At 40.2% G+C, this 22769-nt stretch overlaps 2 protein-coding genes and 1 long non-coding RNA gene across 4 annotated transcripts; 2 read left to right on the top strand and 1 right to left on the bottom strand.

The window, feature by feature from the left end:
• The first annotated feature begins 6867 nt into the window (after window positions 1-6867).
• Window positions 6868-11669, top strand: LOC121548426 (pygopus homolog 1). Its single transcript, XM_041859859.2, has 3 exons — window positions 6868-7031; window positions 9290-9375; window positions 9606-11669. The coding sequence occupies exons 1-3, from the start codon at window positions 6983-6985 to the stop codon at window positions 10806-10808; spliced, it is 1338 nt and encodes a 445-aa protein (XP_041715793.1). The 5' UTR covers window positions 6868-6982; the 3' UTR covers window positions 10809-11669.
• A 2609-nt stretch (window positions 11670-14278) lies between these two features.
• Window positions 14279-19613, top strand: LOC121548291 (dynein axonemal assembly factor 4). 2 transcript variants are annotated; one of them, XM_041859719.2, is made up of 9 exons: window positions 14279-14506; window positions 14641-14788; window positions 15477-15610; window positions 15691-15907; window positions 16009-16154; window positions 18422-18531; window positions 18618-18771; window positions 18891-18996; window positions 19480-19613. In XM_041859719.2, the coding sequence occupies exons 1-9, from the start codon at window positions 14384-14386 to the stop codon at window positions 19602-19604; spliced, it is 1263 nt and encodes a 420-aa protein (XP_041715653.1). In that variant the 5' UTR covers window positions 14279-14383; the 3' UTR covers window positions 19605-19613. The 2 variants fall into 2 exon arrangements, with proteins under 2 accessions (XP_041715653.1, XP_041715654.1); XM_041859720.2 differs by lacking the exon at window positions 14641-14788 and having other exon boundaries at window positions 14297-14506.
• A 288-nt stretch (window positions 19614-19901) lies between these two features.
• LOC123486234 lies at window positions 19902-21540 on the bottom strand. The gene is made up of 2 exons (XR_006659297.1): window positions 21082-21540; window positions 19902-20311 (listed from the first exon to the last, which is right to left on the bottom strand). It is a non-coding gene; the product is annotated as an uncharacterized LOC123486234 (long non-coding RNA).
• Window positions 21541-22769: the final 1229 nt, after the last annotated feature.

The following is a 22769-nucleotide window of genomic DNA, read 5'->3' as shown; positions in this document are numbered from 1 at the left end:
CGACGAGTTGAGTTTTTACCAAAAAGTTATATTTTGGTTTCATCTGACCATATGACATTCTCCCAATCCTCTTCTGGATCATCCAAATGCACTCTAGCAAACTTCAGATGGGCCTGGACATGTACTGGCTTAAGCAGGGGGACACGTCTTGCACTGCAGGATTTGAGTCCCTGGCGGCGTAGTGTGTTACTGATGGTAGGCTTTGTTACTTCGGTCCCAGCTCTCTGCAGGTCATTCACTAGGTCCCCCCGTGTGGTTCTGGGATTTTTGCTCACCGTTCTTGTGATCATTTTGACCCCATGGGGTGAGATCTTGCGTGGAGCCCGAGATCGAGGGAGATTATCAGTGGTCTTGTATGTCTTCCATTTCCTAATAATTGCTCCCACAGTTGATTTCTTCAAATCAAGCTGCTTACCTATTGCAGATTCAGTCTTCCCAGCCTGGTGCAGGTCTACAATTTTGTTTCTGGTGTCCTTTGACAGCTCTTTGGTCTTGGCCATTGTGGAGTTTGGAGTGTGACTGTTTGAGGTTGTGGACAGGTGTCTTTTATACTGATAACAAGTTCAAACAGGTGCCATTAATACAGGTAACGAATGGAGGACAGAGGACCCTCTTAAAGAAGAAGTTACAGGTCTGTGAGAGCCAGAAATCTTGCTTGTTTGTAGGTGACCAAATACTTATTTTCCACCATAATTTGCAAATAAATTCATTACAAATCCTACAATGTGATTTTCTGGATTTTCTTTTCTCAATTTGTCTGTCATAGTTGACGTGTACCTATGATGAAAATTACAGGCCTCTCTCATCTTTTTAAGTGGGAGAACTTGCACAATTGGTGGCTGACTAAATACTTTTTTCCCCCACTGTATATATGGACAGTACCAAAATAAATGATCTAATGACTAATGACAAAATCTGCAGAGCTGGGAAGGTTGTATCCCCCATATACAGTGAGGGAAAAAAGTATTTGATCCCCTGCTGATTTTGTACATTTGTCCACTGACAAATAAATGATCAGTCTATAATTTTAATGGTAGGTTTATTTGAACAGTGAGAGACAGAATAACAACAACAAAATCCAGAAAAACGCATGTCAAAAATGTTATAAATTGATTTGCATTTTAATGAGGGAAATAAGTATTTGACCCCCTCTCAATCAGAAAGATTTCTGGCTCCCAGGTGTCTTTTATACAGGTAACGAGCTGAGATTAGGAGCACACTCTTAAAGGGAGTGCTCCTAATCTCAGCTTGTTACCTGTATAAAAGACACCTGTCCACAGAAGCAATCAATCAATCAGATTCCAAACTCTTGTGGTATCTGAGGAATTTATGACTTTGCTAATGGTTTCAAATGGTTTTAGAGGATGTTGACTCAGCTTAAAGGGAGCATCTGGGGAGTAGTTCTATAGGGGCACCCTAAAGCCGAGGAAGTCTGTTAGGTGGCCTCCTGGGATTGGTCTGTAGGGAAAACACCCATATTATGTTACATAGGGCATAGGATATAAATACTTGGTTAAAACAAAGGAGGACAGAACAACATATTACAGATTGGGGTCGTTGTTCTCCAGATATTCTGCAGATATCTGTAAATTGAAGCTGTAACCCTTTGATATAAATAAACCTTTATAATCAAAGTACAGTGTCAGCGGAATTCTTGTTCTCACAGCATAATTAGCAACGTTTTCTCGACACCACACTCTCCACCATGGCCAAGACCAAAGAGCTCTCCAAGGATGTCAGGGACAAGATTGTAGACCTACACAAGGCTGGAATGGGCTACAAAACCATCGCCAAGCAGCTTGGTGAGAAGGTGACAACAGTTGGTGCGATTATTCGCAAATGGAAGAAACACAAAATAACTGTCAATCTCCCTCTGCCTGGGGCTCCATGCAAGATCTCACCTCGTGGAGTTGCAATGATCATGAGAACGGTGAGGAATCAGCCCAGAACTACACGGGAGGATATTGTCAATGATCTCAAGGCAGCTGGGACCATAGTCACCAAGAAAACAATTGGTAACACACTACGCCGTGAAGAACTGAAATCCTGCAGCGCCCGCAAGGTCCCCCTGCTCAAGAAAGCACATATACAGGGCCGTCTGAAGTTTGCCAATGAACATCTGAATGATTCAGAGGAGAACTGGGTGAAAGTGTTGTGGTCAGATGAGACCAAAATCGAGCTCTTTGGCATCAACTCAACTCGCCGTGTTTGGAGGAGGAGGAATGATGCCTATGACCCCAAGAACACCATCCCCACCGTCAAACATGGAGGTGGAAACATTATGCTTTGGGGGTGTTTTTCTGCTAAGGGGACAGGACAACTTCACCGCATCAAAGGGACGATGGACGGGGCCATGTACCGTCAAATCTTGGGTGAGAACCTCCTTCCCTCAGCCAGGGCATTGAAAATGGGTCGTGGATGGGTATTCCAGCATGACAATGACCCAAAACACACGGCCAAGGCAACAAAGGAGTGGCTCAAGAAGAAGCACATTAAGGTCCTGGAGTGGCCTAGCCAGTCTCCAGACCTTAATCCCTTAGACAATCTGTGGAGGGAGCTGAAGGTTCGAATTGCCAAACGTCAGCCTCGAAACCTTAATGACTTGGAGAAGATATGCAAAGAGGAGTGGAACAAAATCCCTCTTGAGATGTGTGCAAACCTGGTGGCCAACTACAAGAAACGTCTGACCTCTGTGATTGCCAACAAGGGGTTTAACACCAAGTACTAAGTCATGTTTTGCAGAGGAGTCAAATACTTATTTCACTCATTAAAATGCAAATCAATTTATAACATTTTTGACATGCGTTTCTCTGGATTTTTTTGTTGTTACTCTGTCTCTCACTGTTCAAATAAACCTACCATTAAAATTATAGACTGATCATGTCTTTGTCAGTGGGCAAACGTACAAAATAAGCAGGGGATCAAATACTTTTTCCCCTCACTGTATATAACATTCTATTGGTTGCAAGAATGTTGTATAATAATTTTAATAGAAACAATTGTACGTTTTGAATCCGGCGTCGTTTTGCGTATATCAGTTCATAATCCATGTGCCATGGAATCGGTACATCTCTGTACCAACTATTTTGCAATCTATATGGCACAGCTTTAATTTTTTTGTCCTTAAATGAAACTGGTATATTTTTTGATTCATCAGAATTTTCTTTAACCAATTTTGGTCTTTAATGCAGGGCCGACCCACAAGTTCCTTACTTTTTCCCCCTTCCACTTGCCACTTCCATTTTTGCGGTAATGCTGCAATTAGTTGGTTGTAATTTTGGGTAGAGCAGACATTTCCATATATTTTTGTTAGCTGCATGTGTGACATAACTCCGCCAGTCCTATTTATGATATCATTTACAAAGATGATACTTTTTTAAACATTTTATCGAAAAATACTGTTTTTTTATGAATTAGTATATTTGAGTTTAACCACAACACTTTCTTTGTGCTACCAACCTAGGCTGTAAACACCCCCCCTAAGACCATGAATATTCTATGAGGGGGTGTGTACTTCCGGTATTAAGAAAATAAAAACAAAAATCCCAAAATGGAATACATTTTGTTGTTATTTGTTTTCTGTTATTCTATGTCCAATTTTGACACAATAAATGAGAAAACAAGTCGATTTTCTGTTTTCCCACTCTCCATTTTCACTCGGAAATCAAAATAATGAAACGTACACGGACCCTTGAGTGCACTTGTGAGGTCATGTCCTTTGGTCCATGTTGTGACAATGGTTGTCTTCCCCACTGAACATTTGGGGCCAAAGATTGAAGGCTTCCTCTTGTAGTCAGTAAAGGCCCCTGTGGCATTATCTTCAGTTATTACAGTCCACCCAATCATTGGTCTTCCCCTATCTGAAAAAGCAGCAATTAGTTACTGTTAATGGATGAGAGAAGTCAATTTAGATTTTTTAACCCCATGTTTGGAGAGATCTGTAACCTACAAAAAAAATGGTGTGGTATCCACAGATGGCTGTGAATAAGAAACAAAAAAAGGTATAGTGTAGCCTATACAACAACTTTATTATTTTAGTTTAGTACAATATTTTGCTTTTTTCAAATACTGTAGCCTATTCCTACAGTAAAAACAACTTTTGAAGTGTGTAGTGTAGTAGCTAGGCCTATTAGGCTGCAACTCCTTATCATGACTAAGCAGAAATGAATATGAATAGCGCAAAACCCATCCAAAAGAGAGTGGTAAGTATAGTTGAATTCGGAAGTTTACATACACTTAGGCTGGAGTCATTAAAACTAGTTTTTTCAACCACTCCACAAATTTCTTGTTAACAAACTATAGTTTTGGCAAGTCGGTTAGGACATCTACCTTGTGCATGACACAAGTAATTTTTCCAACAATTGTTTACAGACAGATTATTTCACTTATAATTTACTGTATCACAATTCCAGTGGGTCAGAAGTTTACATACACTAAGTTGACTGTGCCTTTAAACAGCTTGGAAAATTCCGGAAAATGATGTCATGGCTTTAGAAGCTTCTGATAGGCTACCTTCAAACTCAGTGCCTCTTTGCTTGACTTCATGGGAAAATCAAAAGAAATCAGCCAAGACCTCAGAAAGAAAATTGTAGACCTCCACAAGTCTGGTTCATCCTTGGGAGCAATTTCCAAACGCCTGAAGGTACCACGTTCATCTGTACAAACAATAGTGTGCAAGTATAAACACCATGGGACCACGCAGCCATCATACCGCTCAGGAAGGAGACGCGTTCTGTCTCCTAGAGATGAAGTGTACTTTGGTGTGAAAAGTGCAAATCAATCCCAGAACAACAGCAAAGGACCTTGTGAAGATGCTGGAGGAAACAGGTACAAAAGTATCTATATCCACAGTAAAACGAGTCCTATATCGACATAACCTGAAAGGCCGCTCAGCAAGCAAGAAGCCACTGCTCCAAAACCGCCATAAAAAATCCAGACTACGGTTTGCAACTGCACATGGGGACAAAGATCGTACTTTTTGGAGAAATGTCCTCTGGTCTGATGAAACAAAAATAGAACTGTTTGGCCATAATGTCCATTGTTATGTTTGGAGGAAAAGTGGGGTTGCTTGCTAGCCGAAGAACACTATCCCAAACGTGAAGCACGGGGGTGGCAGCATCATGTTGTGGGGGTGCTTTGCTGCAGGAGGGACTGGTGCACTTCACAAAATAGATGGCATCATGAGGAAGGAAAATGATGTGGATATATTGAAGCAACATCTCAAAGAAGTTAAAGCTTGGTCGCAAATGGGTCTTCCAAATGGACAATGACCCTAAGCATACTTCCAAAGTTGTGGCAAAATGGCTTAAGGACAACAAAGTCAAGGTATTGGAGTGGCCATCACAAAGCCCTGACCTCAATCCTATAGAAAATTTGTCGGCAGAACTGAAAAAGCGTGTGCGAGCAAGGAGGCCTACAAACCTGACTCAGTTACACTAGCTCTGTCAGGAGGAATTGGCCAAAATTCACCCAACTTATTGTGGGAAGCTTGTGGAAGGCTACCCGAAACGTTTGACCCAAGTTTAAATTGTTTAAGGCAATGCTACCAAATACTAATTGAGTGTATGTAAACTTCTGACCCACTGGGAATGTGATGAAAGGAATAAAAGCTGAAATAAATCATTCTCGCTACTATTATTCTGACATTTCACATTCTTAAAATAAAGTGGTGATCCTAACTGACTATATACTACCCACCACTGTGACCTGTACGCTCTTGTTGGCTGGTCCTCACTACATATTCGTCGCCAAACCCACTGGCTCCAGGCCATCTATAAATCACTGCTAGGCAAATCCCCGCCTTATCTTAGCTCATTGGTCACCATAGCAACACCCACCCGTAGTATGCGCTCCAGCAGGTATATCTCACTGGTCATCCCCAAAGCCAACACCTCCTTTGGCCGCCATTCCTTCCAGTTCTCTGCTGCCAATGACTGGAACAAATTGCAAAAATCTCTGAAGCTGGAGACACTTATCTCCCTCACTAACTTTAAGCATCAGTTGTCAGAGCACCTTACCGATCACTGCACCTGTACACAGCCCATCTGAAATTAGCCCGCCCAACTACCTCATCCCTATATTGTTATTTATTTTGCTAATTTGTACCCCAGTATCTCTATTTGCACATCATCTCTTGCACATCTATCATTCCAGTGTTCAAAATAATTACAATTAGTATTCACTATAGCCTATTTATTGCCTTACCTCCATAACTTGCTACATTTGCACACACTGTATATATATTTTATGTTGTATTTTTGACTTTGTTTTGTTTTACCCCATATGTAACTCTGTGTTGTTGTTTTTATCGCACTGCTTTGCTTTATCTTGGCCAGGTCGCAGTTGTAGATGAGAACTTGTTCTCAACTGGCTTACCTGGTTAAATAAAGGTGAAATAAATAAATTAAATAAACTGACCTAAAACAGGGTATTTTTACTAGGATTAAATGTCAGGAATTGTGAAAAACTGAGTTTAAATGTATTTGGCTAAGGTGTATGTAAACTTCCGACTTCAACTGTATGTAATAAACCTCAAACAATTATTTGACTCTAAATATCTAGACTGGATTTATTAGCTTCCGCCCCAGTCGCATCATTACATCAGCGGTTCATCGCAGGACACCGCGACACTTCTGATCGAGCTGCAGTGCAGACACACTCAACATGCCAATGTGGAGGGGTTTCTGTGCTGTCACACAAAGGTTCCGTTTGTCAAAATCTAATATTAACCGTGCTTTACAAGTGCCAGTCATGTGCCACGTGGAGAAATAAGTGACAATGATACAACGTTAACAATAATTTCCCCGCGTGACACAGGATATAATGAAGTTGAATTTGTCTGCTCCTCCCAAACTTTGCAAACGATTGCAGCTTTCCTCGTCACACAGATAGCTGTGATTGCTGCTGGAGGGGAGAGAGCGGTCGGCTACTGTTACCTTTTCAGCACAATTTTGCACGTTTAAGTCATGTAAGGAGCTCTGTAATGTCAAAAGAACAGGATAAAGATACCTTCTCGCTCAAAAGAAACCGAGGTAATGCGCGTTTTCGATATTTTTCCCTTCTGCGCGTGATATGTTGCTGTGTGTGGGGGCACGATACGCTGCACACAAGTCTCGACCATAATTACGACTTTGAAGGAGCTTATCGGCCTACCTCAAGGCCTTTGAAGTGTTGAATGAAACTCAAAATAAATAGACAGCGCTGGCATTTTCAGTTTAAAAAAAAATAGCGTAAGCTATTCTAATCTAATTTACCTTGCTGACGTGGAAAGTTAATAAACTTTCACTGTAGGAATGTGTTCGCAAATTTGGAACTGCCACGAACTTTTTTAAATGTAGCCAGCTGACGTTTTCTTATTGATGTGAACTAATAGAAAGTACATTTAGGTGACAGCTCAGCAGTCAAAATCTGACCAGTCTTTTAATTTAGTTAACCGACTGTCTGAGACTTGAGTTTTACTTCTGTAGGACAAATTATGTTGCATAAACTGTAGGCCCCATTTATTTATAACAAGATATAGGCTACAGAAAGGAAAAACATTGATGAGCATTCATCACATGCGCCAGTAGCCTACTGTAGGCTATCATACAAGAACTAGCCTACTGTTTTGCAATGTATTTCTTTTTTATAACAATTACACAAACTAGCCCACCAATGGAGAAGATTTGGGTGGTTTTAATAGCATTGAACAACTGTTAAATGTTTGACTTATTTACAGAGCTGTGTGTAAAGGCTAATAGATATCAGGCCAGTATGACCCCCCCCAGACCCAGTAGGTAATAGATACCAGACCAGTATGACCCCCCCGGATCCAGTAAATAATAGATACCAGGCCAGTATGACCCCCAGACCCAGTAGATAATAGATACCAGCCAGTATGACCCCCAGACCCAGTATATAATAGATATCAGCCAGTATGACCCCCAGACCCAGTAGATAATAGATACCAGGCCAGTATGACACCCCAGACCAAGGAGATAATAGATACCAGCCAGTATGACCCCCAGACCCAGTAGATAATAGATACCAGGCCAGTATCATCCCCAGACCCAGTAGATAATAGATACCAGGCCAGTATGACCGCCAAACCCAGTAGATAATAGATACCAGGCCAGTTTGACCCATAGACCCAGTAGATAATAGATACCAGGCCAGTATGATCCCCCCCCCCAGACCCAGTAGATAATAAATACCAGGTCAGTATGACACCCCAGACCAAGGAGATAATAGATACCAGCCAGTATGACCCCCAGACCCAGTAGATAATAGATACCAGGCCAGTATGACCCACAGACCCAGTAGATAATAAATACCAGCCATCGTAGTGGCATAACAATCCAACACTTCTTTGTGATTGAGCCTTTAATGTACCTTTGCATCCTTGAGGAGCCTTTAGAAGGATGTTGGTTATCGACCGTGTATGAAGACTGGGAGGCTGTCAGGAGCTCCAGGCAGGCGTCCTGTCAGGAGCTTCAGGCAGGCGTCCAGTCTATAGACCAGGGTTAGGCCCCAAATGGCATCCTATTGCCTATTTAGTGCACTACTTTAAAGGGGTTAGGTCCAGAGTTCCACTATATTGATCTATTGTGGTAATAGACCCTGGAGAGGAGAGGAGAGGAGAGGAGAGGAGAGGAGAGGAGAGGAGAGGAGAGGAGAGGAGGGGAGGTTACTGCTGAGTTCTGGTAATTTGATTCTGGTTACCAAGTATACTAACTATACCATACTTAGGTTACATAAATTTACAGCTTATCATAGGGGCAACCTGGACAATGTGATAGGGGCAGCAAGCTGCCAAACATTTTAGATTCTTCTCAATGGAGAATATTTCAGTGACTGGACCATTGAAATTGGCTTAAACAACAAGAAAACAGTGTGCAGCCAGCCTTTCTTAAAATGTAATCCTGACACTGCTTGCACGTGGACTTCACGAAGGTATATGCAATAAGCCATTCAAGAATGAGAAAAGTCAACAAGTTCTGTGTTGTTCAACAGATTGACATGCCGCAAGTACGTTTTCTATACAATGTTTGTCCGAGTGAAAAGTGTGCCTTGTAATTTAATGGGGAATTTGCATTTTATGTGGCTGGATAATAATAATAATAATAATAATAATAATATGCCATTTAGCAGACGCTTTTATCCAAAGCGACTTACAGTCGTGCATGCATACATTTTTGTGTATGGGTGGTCCCGGGGATCGAACCCACTACCTTGGCGTTACAAGCGCCGTGCTCTACCAGCTGAGCTACTAATGTGACCCTATAACATTTTGTGTGGTTTTCTTTTTCAGGTGGAGATGGTGGGCTTGATGATCTAGGAGGGCCGGGTGTTCTGCTGGGTAGCCCAGACAAGAAAAAGTGCAAGTCGAACACACAGGTAAAATACCAGCACAGTAATCTGACTTTCTGAGATTCCCTTTATTTGTTATAGGTCGAAAATCTTGTGGTTTCCGATATTGACCAACCTCATTTAGTCAAACAATGCTATTTCAAAACTAATATGCTGCTCACTTATTCAACAAACTTTTGAGAAGTCAAGTGTTTGACGCTGCTTGCATAGTTCTGTATCAACTACCTTTATCATTGCCTTTTCATGTGTGTCCCCAGGCTCCCTCCTTCGCTCCCCTATCTGAGTATGCTCCACCACCAAACCGAAGTGCTGACCACCTAGTGGCTGCCAATCCTTTTGATGACGACTACAACACACCATCTTTCAAGCCTCTGTCCTCTGGGAACCCATATTTTGGCCACCCGCACTACCCTGGCTTCAGTGGCTATGGCCCTCCCAGGATGGACCCCCTCATGCCCAATAGGATGCCCTCTTCTTACAGGGGTCTCTACCAGATACGAAACCAGCTCCACCCTTTTGCCCAGACTCAAATGGGCATGGGGTTCAGTCGACCCCCCGATTTTAACTATGGGTACCATGAAAATCCCAATTACGGTAACCATCCACCATTAAGCAACAACAACAGTAACATGCCACTTCCACCCAATCAGCCTTTTAGACCAGGTCTCCGTGACAACTTGAATCAGGTGCATCTGCATAATGTGACCCAAAGCACTTCTCCTGACATGGGCCCGAGCTTTAGATCAGCAGTCAACCCAATTGGGAATCCACCTCTCCGACCCGGCATGGACTCTAGTCCTGGTTTTACCCGGCAGCAGCAAAACAACAGCTTTACCCAGTCCAAGACACCCACACCTAAACAGGACTTGAGTGAGGTGGATTCAAGCAAAAGTACATCCCAGAACACATCTCCACGGAAACGAAGCCATGGCTCAGAGGAGATCATGGGTCAGAAAAACTCTGTTGACCTGAAATCAAAGAATAGAGGCGCCCTGGTTTGTCAGGGTGCAAGTCAGCCTAACACCACAGAGAAAATCAACGGCATCATCCTCCCCAATAATGATTCCCTGAAGAAGTCACCACAGTCAGGCAGGCACATGGAGGCAACCCCCCTGGAGCGGAGTAGAAGCAGTGGAGGTGGTGGTGTGGCCAGCAATAAGACACTGATGCATCCCAACAGGCCTAGCCACTCCTCCACGGAGCCTGTGTTTCCATGTGGAATATGCCTGAATGAAGTGAATGATGACCAGGAAGCTATCCTGTGTGAGGCCTCATGTCAAAAATGGTTCCACAGGGTTTGTACTGGAATGACTGAGACAGCTTATAACCTGTTGACAGCAGAGGTGTCGGCAGTGTGGGGCTGTGACGTCTGCATGGAGGAGAAGGGGGCACAACTCCTTAGAACAAAGGAGCTAACAGGGCAGCCAGCAGGGCAGCAGCCAACAGTTAACAGCGAGTGATATGGTCATGAATATGGGCCATCGGTAACATTATTCTATCTTATACTGGTCATTTTCTTTGGTATGCTTCCTTTGTAGGTTAATTTTCCTTACGTTTTTACGTAGGGTTTACGAAGGGTTACATTTTTACCATTGTTGTTTTATTTGACATTTGGTATAATTTGGATAGCAGTTTGTCCCGTGCTTAGGCCAATGCAAAAGCTAGACTGAAGTTATCTTTAATGTCATATGTATTCCCTATTTTTGGGCAGGTACCATTGGCCATGTTGACCACAATAATGTCATTCTCTTAACGAGGTCCTTACTGTTCCTCCCAACCTTCCTGGCCTAGTTTATATAACTTATTACAACATCAGTATGAGTAAGCTCTCTCCGGAAAGGTTAACTGATTGACGGATGCAAACGTATTCAACGTTTTAATCAGATATTTTTTGCAACTGCTGTTATAGTTTTTGAGCAGTATGATTTTTTCCCAAAAAGTTGAGTCTCAGCTGGAGTGGTGCTCCAAAGCCATACACCTGTACTGTATGCTATACAACCAGAATTGGATCTTATAAAAAAATTTTTTAAATGATTCGATACACGTGGGTCGTTCCACCAATTCGATGTGTAACTTGGTGAATGATTTTGTTTTTGAAAGTAACAGGGTTGAAGATTATCTTAAATCAGCCATAAATCCCCTCGTGACAGGGGAAATGAAAGCATTGTGTGTGCAACAGGGAGGGGCAATTGAATGCAAGCTTAACAAAAAAATATATAAATGTTCAAACATTTTTAGCCTGTCTAATTTATCTATGGGTAACAGGGTTGACATGTTATTTTTTTTATTTTTTGTTTTTTAACCTTTATTTAACCAGGTAAGCCAGTTGAGAACAAGTTCTCATTTACAACTGCGACCTGGCCAAGATAAAGCAAATGTTATGCTCAACCCACTCAGTTTTCCACCACAAAACACCAGAAAATGGCCAAAAAGAGTAGAACCAGCTCACCTGCTTCTACACTATAATTTGACTATTAGATGTTAAATGTTTCTTTTGTAAAAAAAATTTTTAAAGGAATCGTTTAACCATATTAAAACAAAAGTTCTGTTCACGTAACAGGGTTGACCTTAAAATTAGGGACAGGTTTTTTTAAACCTTGAAATGAATCACTAATCACATTAAATAAATAATAATCTTCAGAAATGACTTTGTCAAAGAATCAAAATAACTAGGGCTTTACAATGATGGTGAAAACTTAGAGAAATGTTAGGGTTAAGTGGGTTAAAATCTTCCAGGAAGTCAGAGAGTGCACGGAGGAACATGTCAAAATGCAGAATTTTGGCACTTTAGCGAGTATATTAATATAAAAAAATCTGATTTGTTGAATTTTCCATGTGGTCTATATTAAAAGGGCACATCATTGAATATAACAGGCTTTTAAAATTCAATATTGGTGCACAATTTCTACGTAGAATATCAAAGGGCACTAATTTCGTGGAACGATCCATGTGTGTTTTTCTAACTGTTGATATTGAATGTATTTTGAGCCTTAATGAAGTTACTTTATAAAACATTATACAGATTAACCTCATTTAAATGAACCTATTATATAAAAGACATGTTATGCTCTAAATATGTTTTTAGTATGTGTGCACTTTGCTTTGCTCTCATTTGATTATTGTGCCTTTCCTGTTTTTGCGCAAACATGATGCATTTAAAATCAACATTTCTTTATATTTTGAAACAAGTGTTTTCATTTTGGAAAGTTAAAATAATATGATAATTAGTACTAAGAGACATGCTTACTGCATAAAGGTAAAATAACCTTGGTTCAAAGTAAACTTTTTTTTCAATTTATAGTTTCATGCATGGCTTCCATTTTTGCTACTAGGGAAGGCAGTTTTAGAAGTAGCTTAAAGTAAACTAAATATATTTTTCAAATAATTTGCTTTTCTCATGTAGATTTATCTTATTGTTTGGATAACTTATTTTTCATTAAGTTCGATACTGCAATATTTTGGTGATTCAACTATTTTCACAATTTCAAATAAATCTATCACACCTACTTTCGATGGGAAGACATTTCTCAAGTTAGGCTTCGGCCCATCAGACATAAATATTGGTAGTTGATATTGCTCAGAAATTAGTTTTCATATTGTCAGTCATTTAAAAAATTGTCCAAAGTCTGCTATAAAACAAATCAAAACTACTGATCAAAACTACTCAACTTTTAAAACTACTCAATGTGGCATTGTGAATGTATACAGTACTGTGCTCAATTTTGTATAATGTCATTGTATCAATGTTTGCTTCCTTTTTGAATTGGTATGAACAAGCAGTTAATATTTACTATTGATTCAGTGTTAACATCAGGATCAACAGCCTTACAAGTGTTTTGATACATCATCACCTCCAGATATTTTGCTTAATATATCAAGTGAAAAAACTGCATTTGTATGTTGTTGACTGTTAATTTATTAGCTATTTGTGATGTAGCTGAATATTGTGTGATCAAAATATTGATAAAGTTAATAGGAATAATATATTATTACCCCATTCCTAATTAATTGATAATGGTTTTGAATCCGGTTTTATTCGATTTAACACAAATGGTCATGTACAAAAATGTTATTTAATTTCATAAGTACATTCCTTACAGAATAACAACTCCACTTACATATCTCATTGTTTGCAAAGTGCAGTTAGCTTGATTTTCAAGTAAAAAAATTCATACTAGATGACTGTTGACACCAGATGCCTTATTTTCTTGACAGTTGAAAATGTTGTTTATTAGTAAATGTAATGTATTAATAATCTGGATTCTCATTGTACATGCACATTGTACATCCTTTTCCCACATCGATTGGCCACCAAAAATGCTATAATTTTCAGATGAGCACCTGATTATATTGCCTGTAGGATATTGAATGTACCGGTACATGATCTCAAATGTTAATTTCACTCATAGTTACAACAATGTGATTGTGGTTTTATGAAAATTGTGCAGAGGTAAAAATAAATAAAATTAAAGGCAAACAAGACTCAGTTGTGAGGTCTGGTAATAGATTAGATATATGAGCCTCTGTAGTATGAACAATATGGTTTAATTTCTTCAATGACCTAAAGCTTATCTGTTACTGAAAGACCAAGCTAACTTTCAGTAATTAAACTATCAGAATAATTTGTTTTGTATTCTGTTCTTTATAATGAATGTATGCAATAATATTACTGATGCCACAAACTATTTTTTCTAAATTGAAAGATTTTATTGCAAAACGTATTTTAATAAATACAACTTTGAAATCGTGTCATCGCTTTTATGTGTGAAAATGTTGGGCTATCAGATTTACACCTTCAAAAATAGCCCCTTAGATATTCTTTGCTTCAACCCTTCAAGCCCAGCTGGGCTCTAGGATCTGAATGTAGGCTGGCCTGGCAGTGGCCCTTTAACTAGCGCCAAACTTTGAGACAGGAAGTACATCAATCGTTCGCTGTAACAACTTTACTTTTTCCTTGGCAACCGCCAATGTTGTAGCTACCACCACACACTCGCAGAAATTTAGCAACCGAAAGTTAACTATAAATTGGTTTGAAATGCCTTTGATTGTCAAAGATTACACATGGACACAGACAGAATCGATTGTTTACATAAATGTACCATTAAAAGGAGTAAAGGTTGGGAAAGTAGACATCTTTTCTACAGACGAATATCTGAAGGTAAACGTTTTTTTGGAAACACCCTAAAGCTAGCTAGCTAACGTTAGCTAGCTACCTATCTAAATGTTGTCAACAGTAGTAAATGGGCAATTGCTTTGGTAATCAGTTTGCTTTGGCTTGCCTCCTTCATTTAGGTACATTTCCCCCCATTTTTATTTGAAGCCTTCCTGTCTGAGCCAATAGATGATGACAAAAGCACAGCAAAAATTGGAAATGGAGTTGCAGTTTTCACATTGCAGAAAAAGAAGGAGAGACTGTGGGAGCACCTTGTGATTAATAACAGTAAGTCATTAGCTAACATCAATATAGATATTAGTCTAGTTAGCTAAGTAAGGGATAATCAACGAGGGTCTTTGCATTGGAAAATAATGAATGACATTGAAGATGCGCTGGCAGAGTGGAACAAACCTTCCATGGAGTTGCATTATTTTCCAGAGAACGCATAGAGCCCCGAGTTGATTATAACCCTTACATACCATGGCTATAATTTAACACATTTGCTGCTGGAAATGTGTTCAACATCCACTGACGTAGCTAGCAAGTTTACTAGATAGGCTAGCTACAGTAGTTGCCTTGGTAACCAAACAAACAGACTTGCTAGTTTAGCTAACCAAACCATCAGTCCTAGCTTGCTATTATTGAAATCGAATTCAGCAATGCCAATAATGTTTTCAATTCGACTTTTGCTTTCAAAAGCAGCTCAAACATAGAACATGTAAGAATGAACTAAAGCCATTGAATTCTACCCTGCTGATAGACCGTGCCTTATAGGTAATTAATGCACGCTCTAGAATGCCCTTCAAGCCAATCAGAAACAAGTATTCAACAATGCCATGGTATAGCAGCTGCTATACATTATGCAAAGTAGTCACAGTGTTTTTACAACTTAATTATATGTATTACATTTGACCCTGATTGGTATTATTCCACAAAGAAGATATTATAATGATCTTGTGTGTATCTGTTTTAGATGACAAAGACAAATTGAGAGAGATCAGGGAAAGAGAACTCCTGAAAGCCCAGGAAAAGCTTGCTGCTGAGTCGAAAGCCAAAGCTACAAAGACACAAGAAGAAAGGAAATATGCACTTGAGACCATGATGAAGGTGAGATACACTTGTAAAATATATTCTGTGTAATTTGTGTTAAGAATACATCTTCATTTTCAGTTATTTGATATTTTCAGCTTGAAGAAGAAGAGAGAGCCAGGATCCAGAAAATGAAGGATGATGAACGTGAGAAAGCAACAGCAGAGTTGGAGGCATGGAAACTGAAGCAGAGGCAAATAGCAGAGGAGGAGGCCCAACTAAAGCTACAAAGTCAGAGAATCAAGGTTGACAAACAAAGCAGATCGGAAAAGATACATGTACCCAGAACATCAGACAGATGCAAGGTCAAGCATGGTAAATAAAACTCTGGTACAATCGAATTGTACATTCTGCAATCATATGTTTGATTGGTTGAGTATTCCGTAATGAATATCATCTGCTTGTTTCTTACATAGATCAGAAAACCAGTGTTCAATCAATCAGCAAGAAAAAACAGGTGGATTTGCCAGCTCCAAGATCCACAGGCAACATTCAAATCAAGTTCACACCGCGAGTGTTTCCCACGGCCCTACGAGAATCAAGAGTACCAGAGGAGGAAGAGGTGTAAACTCATCCTTTACCTTTCCACTTTCAAGTATTAACCAGGTTTTTTCATCAGTGAATCTTTGGTTTATTAAAGGGCAATTCCGCCACTTTTCAACCTCATATTCATTATCTGCAGCACCATACCAGTGTCTACATACTGTATGTGAAAACGGCACGTTTCTATGATCCGTGGTTAAAAAGATAAGAACAGTCCTAAAAAATGATTCTCTGTGACATCACAGGGTAGGATTAAAAGTCAGAAAAACTGTGATTTTCAAAACCTGCAACGAGTTTCTTGCCAGAGGGAAGGTATATTCTTGCTCCCCACGTCACTGTGAATCTCAGTGTTTGAAAATCACAGTTTTTAAAATGTTTTAACTTTTGATTATGTCATCGGGTAGAACATTTTAACTTAGAAACGTAGAAATGCGCCGTTTTCACATACAGTGGGGAGAGCAAGTATTTGATACACTGCCAATTTTGCAGGTTTTCCTACTTACAAAGCATGTAGAGGTCTGTAATTTGTATCATAGGTACACTTCAACTGTGATAGACGGAATCTAAAACAAAAATCCAGAAAATCACATTGTATGATTTTTAAGTAATTAATTTGCATTTTATTGCATGACATACGTATTTGATCACCTACCAACCAGTAAGAATTCCGTCTCTCACAGACCTGTTAGTTTTTCTTTAAGAAGCCCTCCTGTTCTCCACTCATTACCTGTATTAACTGCACCTGTTTGAACTTGTTACCTGTATAAAATACACCTGTCCACACACTCAATCAAACAGACTCCAACCTCTCCACAATGGCCAATACCAGAGAGCTGTGTAAGGACATCAGGGATAAAATTGTAGACCTGCACAAGGCTGGGATGGGCTACAGGACAATAGGCAAGCAGCTTGGTGAGAAGGCAACAACTGTTGGCGCAATTATTCGAAAATGGAAGAAGTTCAAGATGACGGTCAATCACCCTCGGTCTGGGGCTCCAAGCAAGATCTCACCTCATGGGGCATCAATGATCATGAGGAAGGTGAGGGATCAGCCCAGAACTACACGGCAGGACCTGGTCAATGACCTGAAGAGAGCTGGGACCACAGTCTCAAAGAAAACCATTAGTAACACACTACTAAAATCCTGAAATCCTGCAGCGCACGCAAGGTCCCTCTGCTCAAGCCAGCGCATGTCCAGGCCCGTCTGAAGTTTGCCAATGACCATCTGGATGATCCAGAGGAGGAATGGGAGAAGGTCATGTGGTTTGATGAGACAAAAATAGAGCTTTTTGGTCTAAACTCCACTCGCCGTGTTTGGAGGAAGAAGGATGAGTACAACCCCAAGAACACCATCCCAACCGTGAAGCAAGGAGGTGGAAACATCATTCTTTGGGGATGCTTTTCTGCAAAGGGGACAGGACGACTGCACCGTATTGAGGGGAGGATGGATGGGGCATTGTATCGCGAGATCTTGGCCAACAACCTCCTTCCCTCAGTAAGAGCATTGAAGATGGGTCGTGGCTGGGTCTTCCAGCATGACAACGACCCGAAACACACAGCCAGGGCAACTAAGGAGTGGCTCCGTAAGAAGCATCTCAAGGTCCTGGAGTGGCCTAGCCAGTCTCCAGACCTGAACCCAATAGAACATCTTTGGAGGGAGCTGAAAGTCCGTATTGCCCAGCGACAACCCCGAAACCTGAAGGATCTGGAGAAGGTCTCTATGGAGGAGTGGGCCAAAATCCCTGCTGCAGTGTGTGCAAACCTGTTCAAGACCTAGAGGAAACATATGATGTCTGTAATTGCAAACAAAGGTTTCTGTACCAAATATTAAGTTCTGCTTTTCTGATGTATCAAATACTTATGTCATGCAATAAAATGCAAATTAATTACTTAAAAATCATACAATGTGATTTTCTGGATTTTTGTTTTAGATTCCGTCTCTCACAGTTGAAGTGTACCTATGATAAAAATTACAGACCTCTACATGCTTTGTAAGTAGGAAAACCTTCAAAATCTGCAGTGTATCAAATACTTGTTCTCCCCACTGTATGTAGACACTGGTATTATGCTGAAGATAAGGAAAAGGAAGTTGAAAAGTGGTGGAATTGCCCTTAAATATGGGTATTGACTGCTTTGTCTTTACTTTAAGCTATGGACACGGGATATGTAAGAGTTGCGTTTGTCCATTCTCGGTTCCCTATTGGGAGGTAGCGTCATGTTGTTGTGTTTTATTTTTTACATTTTATCAAGCCAACCCAATCATATGAATGTGTTCTGTTGGAACAGTGGCTTCAGAAGCAGGCCGAGGCCAGAAGGGCAATAAATGCAGACCTGGCAGAGCTGAAGGACCTGACAGAAGAAGAGAGGAACCCTGACTGGTTAAAGGAGAAAGGCGAGTAAGTAGGCTAATATTGTCAAAATCAGTGATCATCAAACAATGAAGCAGTTTTAATATTAAATGTCTTCCCTCCATGTTTTTCAGCAAATTGTTTGCAACTGGTAACTACTTGGCTGCAATCAATGCTTACAGCCTTGGCATAAAGCTTAACAGAGCGATTCCTGCCATATATTCAAACCGTGCTGCTTGTCACTTGAAACTAAGGAATCTTCATAAAGCCATTGAGGATTCCTCTTGGGTCAGTATTCATCTTCCTTGTGTAAATGTTTCCTTTTACTCAACAGCGTTGGTAAAAGAGCTGGTTGTATAGAATATGACATTACAATGTTTCCTCATACCCACAATCTTTCATTGCAGGCACTTGATCTGTTGACGCCACCCGTGGCTGGCAATGCAGGTGCCAGAACAAGAGCCCATGTAAGACGAGGCACAGCTTTTTGTGAACTGGAGCTCTATACTGAAGGTCTGTGCAACGTTTAACAAGGGCATTTCTCAAGCCTCAATGCTACATGGCTCCCCTTGGCACTTCTATTTTAGTTTTAGACCTCATTGTCATTCATACTTGGACAAGTGAAATGCAAAAAAGAGAAAAGACAACTGAATTTAACAAATTAGTATAGTTATAGCACCTTTGACTTTTTTCTACAGATTTAAACAAAAAGTTCCACGTGTAAAGAAAAGGAGCTAATGTATTTAAGTACTGTAGCCCCAGAGATGGGTGTTTTGTGCTTTACCCTGTGTAACACCGACCTCTGCTGGCTAAAAAGTAGATTATATTTTGTTTGTTCTGCCCAGAATGAAAAGCCTACTTTCGCCTTGTGACTGAAATAATGCTGCTGTGGATATCCTAGGCTAGGGAGTAGGGACAGCTGGTTTAGCAGACTATGCCTACCATGGCCTATGCAGTCAGTTAAACTTTTTTTCTCATTTGGAAATATTTTCATAGGTCTTGAAGATTACCAGGCTGCTTTGAAGATTGATCCTCAAAATGAAACTCTACAAGCCGACACACACAAAATCAGACAAATCATCCAAGGGAGTGCACCCTGTCCTGAATTAATAAAACAATAATTTAAAAGACATTTGTATAAATTTTTGCAATGAGGAACACTTTACAATGAATGCTGATAGCCCACTTGTTCAATGTAGCCTAATGTGTTTATAGTGATACAATATTTTTTTTCTCAAGACAAACATTGTAATTTGCTCCCGCTATTAGTGTGTTTCTGTATAATGTCACAAATAACATAAGTGCAAGTAAAAATATTATTTACTTTGTGTGTATGTAGAATGATACAACAAGTATATTGTAGAACTTAAATGTACAGCTTTTATGCGTTTTCGGGACACCAATCATTGTCCATGGAGTGAAGGTCCAACAGGTAGTTTAATCAACACCAAGACAATGTTATACCATGTCAATCAAATCAGATAGTGTTTTGCAAGTTAGGGCAGTCATATACCCTGCTTCGATCAAGACTTGTATTGAAGGAGTTGTCACGGAACATCCCACAGTTCCCAAGGTCTTCTGTGAATCTTTGTGAAAGTGGGTGGTAGGTACAGGGTGATGATTCAAATGTTGGAGGACTAACACCATAGTCACTTGAGGTGGTCTTGTAGAAGGGGCTTTGAGGCTTCGCCCATGGCACAGAAGAAGTGTCTTTAACAACTGGGGTCATCATACATGAGAAAACAGGATTCCCAGGGTTTGCACACAGGGCTCTGCTTTGTTCCTGCTGTTGAGGAGCCGACATTGATAGGCCTACGCAACAGTCTACCTAGAAGGTCAGGTGATGACAAATAAAACATAAATATCAAATAGTCCAGGGTTTCCCAAACTCGGTTTTCCCAAAATATAACAAAGATTATGGATACTGACAAGCTACTGGTCTCTCTGCCCTAACAATGGGAGTCGTTGTCCAAAAAGCAGCACGCCTATCCTTTCTTTGGATTGGTGGATACATCTCATAATTGTAATACTTTTTAAAATAGTCGATGAGGGTTGTTGATGTCAACCGCCTGTATTTAATGGAGAGATGCTATGCTACTAGCCTCATACCATGAATATGCATAGCCATCTCGAGACAACTCCGATATAAAGTGTTTTTTGTCAAAGTTGCGGGGATGTCACGTGTCCTACTTCTATCAGTACACTGTAACAACCTAAGCATTACGAAACGTCTATTCAATCAAACAAACATAGCAAATAAGCCATTCATTTTTTGTTGACCAAATTCGAGTTTGGGCCTTTCTTTACCTCTTGCCTCTCTGAATATCAGCATACGTTATGGCTGGGTTTCCTAAACTCGATCCTGGGCCCTCCCCCCTGGTGCACGTTTTGGTTATTGCCCTAACACACACGCCCTAACACACAGCTGATTCAAATAATCAAAGCTTGATGATGAGTTGGTTATTTTAATCAGCTGTGTAGCGCTAGGGCAAAACCCAAAACACCCAGTGGGGCCCCAGGACCGAGTTTGGGAAACCCTGCTTTATGAAACAATACAAGGTTCAGACAAACTTTGTAAACTCCTAAAGTAAGACTTACCTTGATAATTGGTTGGGGAGGACAGACCATAGATTGTGTATAAAGGGACAGACCTCCGTCATGGATTCAGGATTTTGGTTACCCTAGCTACCCTCCTTAGCAACGGTTTTGACTCGACAGTTTACATAGATGTAGATGTACTAGACCGGAAGGATCATCCTCCTTCCTTCATAGCTCTTCATTCTAAGCCTTGTGTGTATTTTTATAAAAACCTTACATAAAAAGTTAGGCGTATTGAATAAAGCCAACCCACTGACATATTCATTGCAGTAGACTAAAATCACGAGTTTAGTATTTTGTTTACATCTACACATGTATTTCTCAGCTGATCAATCACGTGATCCAGAGACCATAGTATACTGGGAGCAGTAGTTTCCAACTTTGGCAAACGATATGTGCTCAATTCATGCAAACTCAAACTTAAAACTACACTTCTCTCTCATCACGTGTGACCACGCTGTTCAGCTTCGCAAAAGCTCTATGTTGTTATTAGCGTCATGGCAGCAACATTCGCGACCCAGTGGCAACATTAAGACTTCCGGATTTCCGATTTTTCCTTCAAAACAAAAGTCTGCGGTGAAGCGCTATCTGAATGAGTCATCGTGCATAATGTTACAATTGTTATAAAATTGTAACTACATCAGGGAAAATCTAAACTAAAGAGAATTACTACTCTATATATTTTTTTATGTCATTGTATATTATGTATATGACTGGTGCTATGCTTAAACGTTTTTCTTGGTTCTTACAGATCCTGTCACGGTTTTAATTTATTTCCAGTTTGCTTGAGCTGTATTCCTGGATTATTATATAGCCTAGTCTAGTGGCTTAAAGCCTCGTGTCTTATCCTAGTTCGGTGGAACCATAATGATATGTGCTGTGCCCAGCAGTTGTCTTATTATCTTTTGCTAATAAATACGAATTATTTGGTAATTCAGAGTTTGTAGCTCAGTTGGTAAAGCATGGCGCGTGCAACGCCAGGGTTGTGGGTTCGTTTCCGACGGGGGCACTCACTAACTGTAAGTCGCTCTGGATAAGAGCGTCTGCTAAATGGCTCAAATGTAAATGTGACTATTTACCCATGCAACAGAACATAGCCAGCAATGCAGTTCACTGTATATGGAATACATTTTGGATTGTATCACTGTAGAGGAAAAAGTTTACTGTCTCAGCTAAAATGAGGTGCAAAAGACTGTAGGTTCTCTACTAACCAAATACTGTACCTACCACTTCTCTCCAAATGGACCCTCTCCCATTCATTCCGAGTCAATGTAAACATACCATTATTTGGAGTGGTATGCCTGAACCATCCAAAATTAGCCTCATCTGACAAAACACATTTCAGTTTATCTTCGCTTATTTAGACATCAACCTCTCCAGTAACATGCTGTACATCTGAGTCAGTTGTCATAGAGCTTATGATTTCCTCATCTGATAAACCTGTATGACAACTTGTACCACAACTTTCTGTCTTTAAGTGGTAGTATTAATTCCCAATATCTTGGGTGTCTGAGATTTGATTTGAGCTGCACCACTGACACTTCGTTATACGAATTATTGGCTACATAAGGATGTAAATCAGAAGCAGGTTCTTTATCCTCAAAAGTGTGTACATTTTGCTTATTAAGTTGGCAGTCTGAGGGTCTTCTCTGAGCAGTTGACATTCCCTCATTTAAACTCTCCACAGG

The sequence above is a fragment of the Coregonus clupeaformis genome, unplaced genomic scaffold (genome assembly GCF_020615455.1).
Source record: "Coregonus clupeaformis isolate EN_2021a unplaced genomic scaffold, ASM2061545v1 scaf1080, whole genome shotgun sequence".
NCBI classification, from domain to species: Eukaryota; Metazoa; Chordata; class Actinopteri; order Salmoniformes; family Salmonidae; genus Coregonus; species Coregonus clupeaformis.
This window is presented reverse-complemented; position numbering and strand designations above follow the sequence as displayed.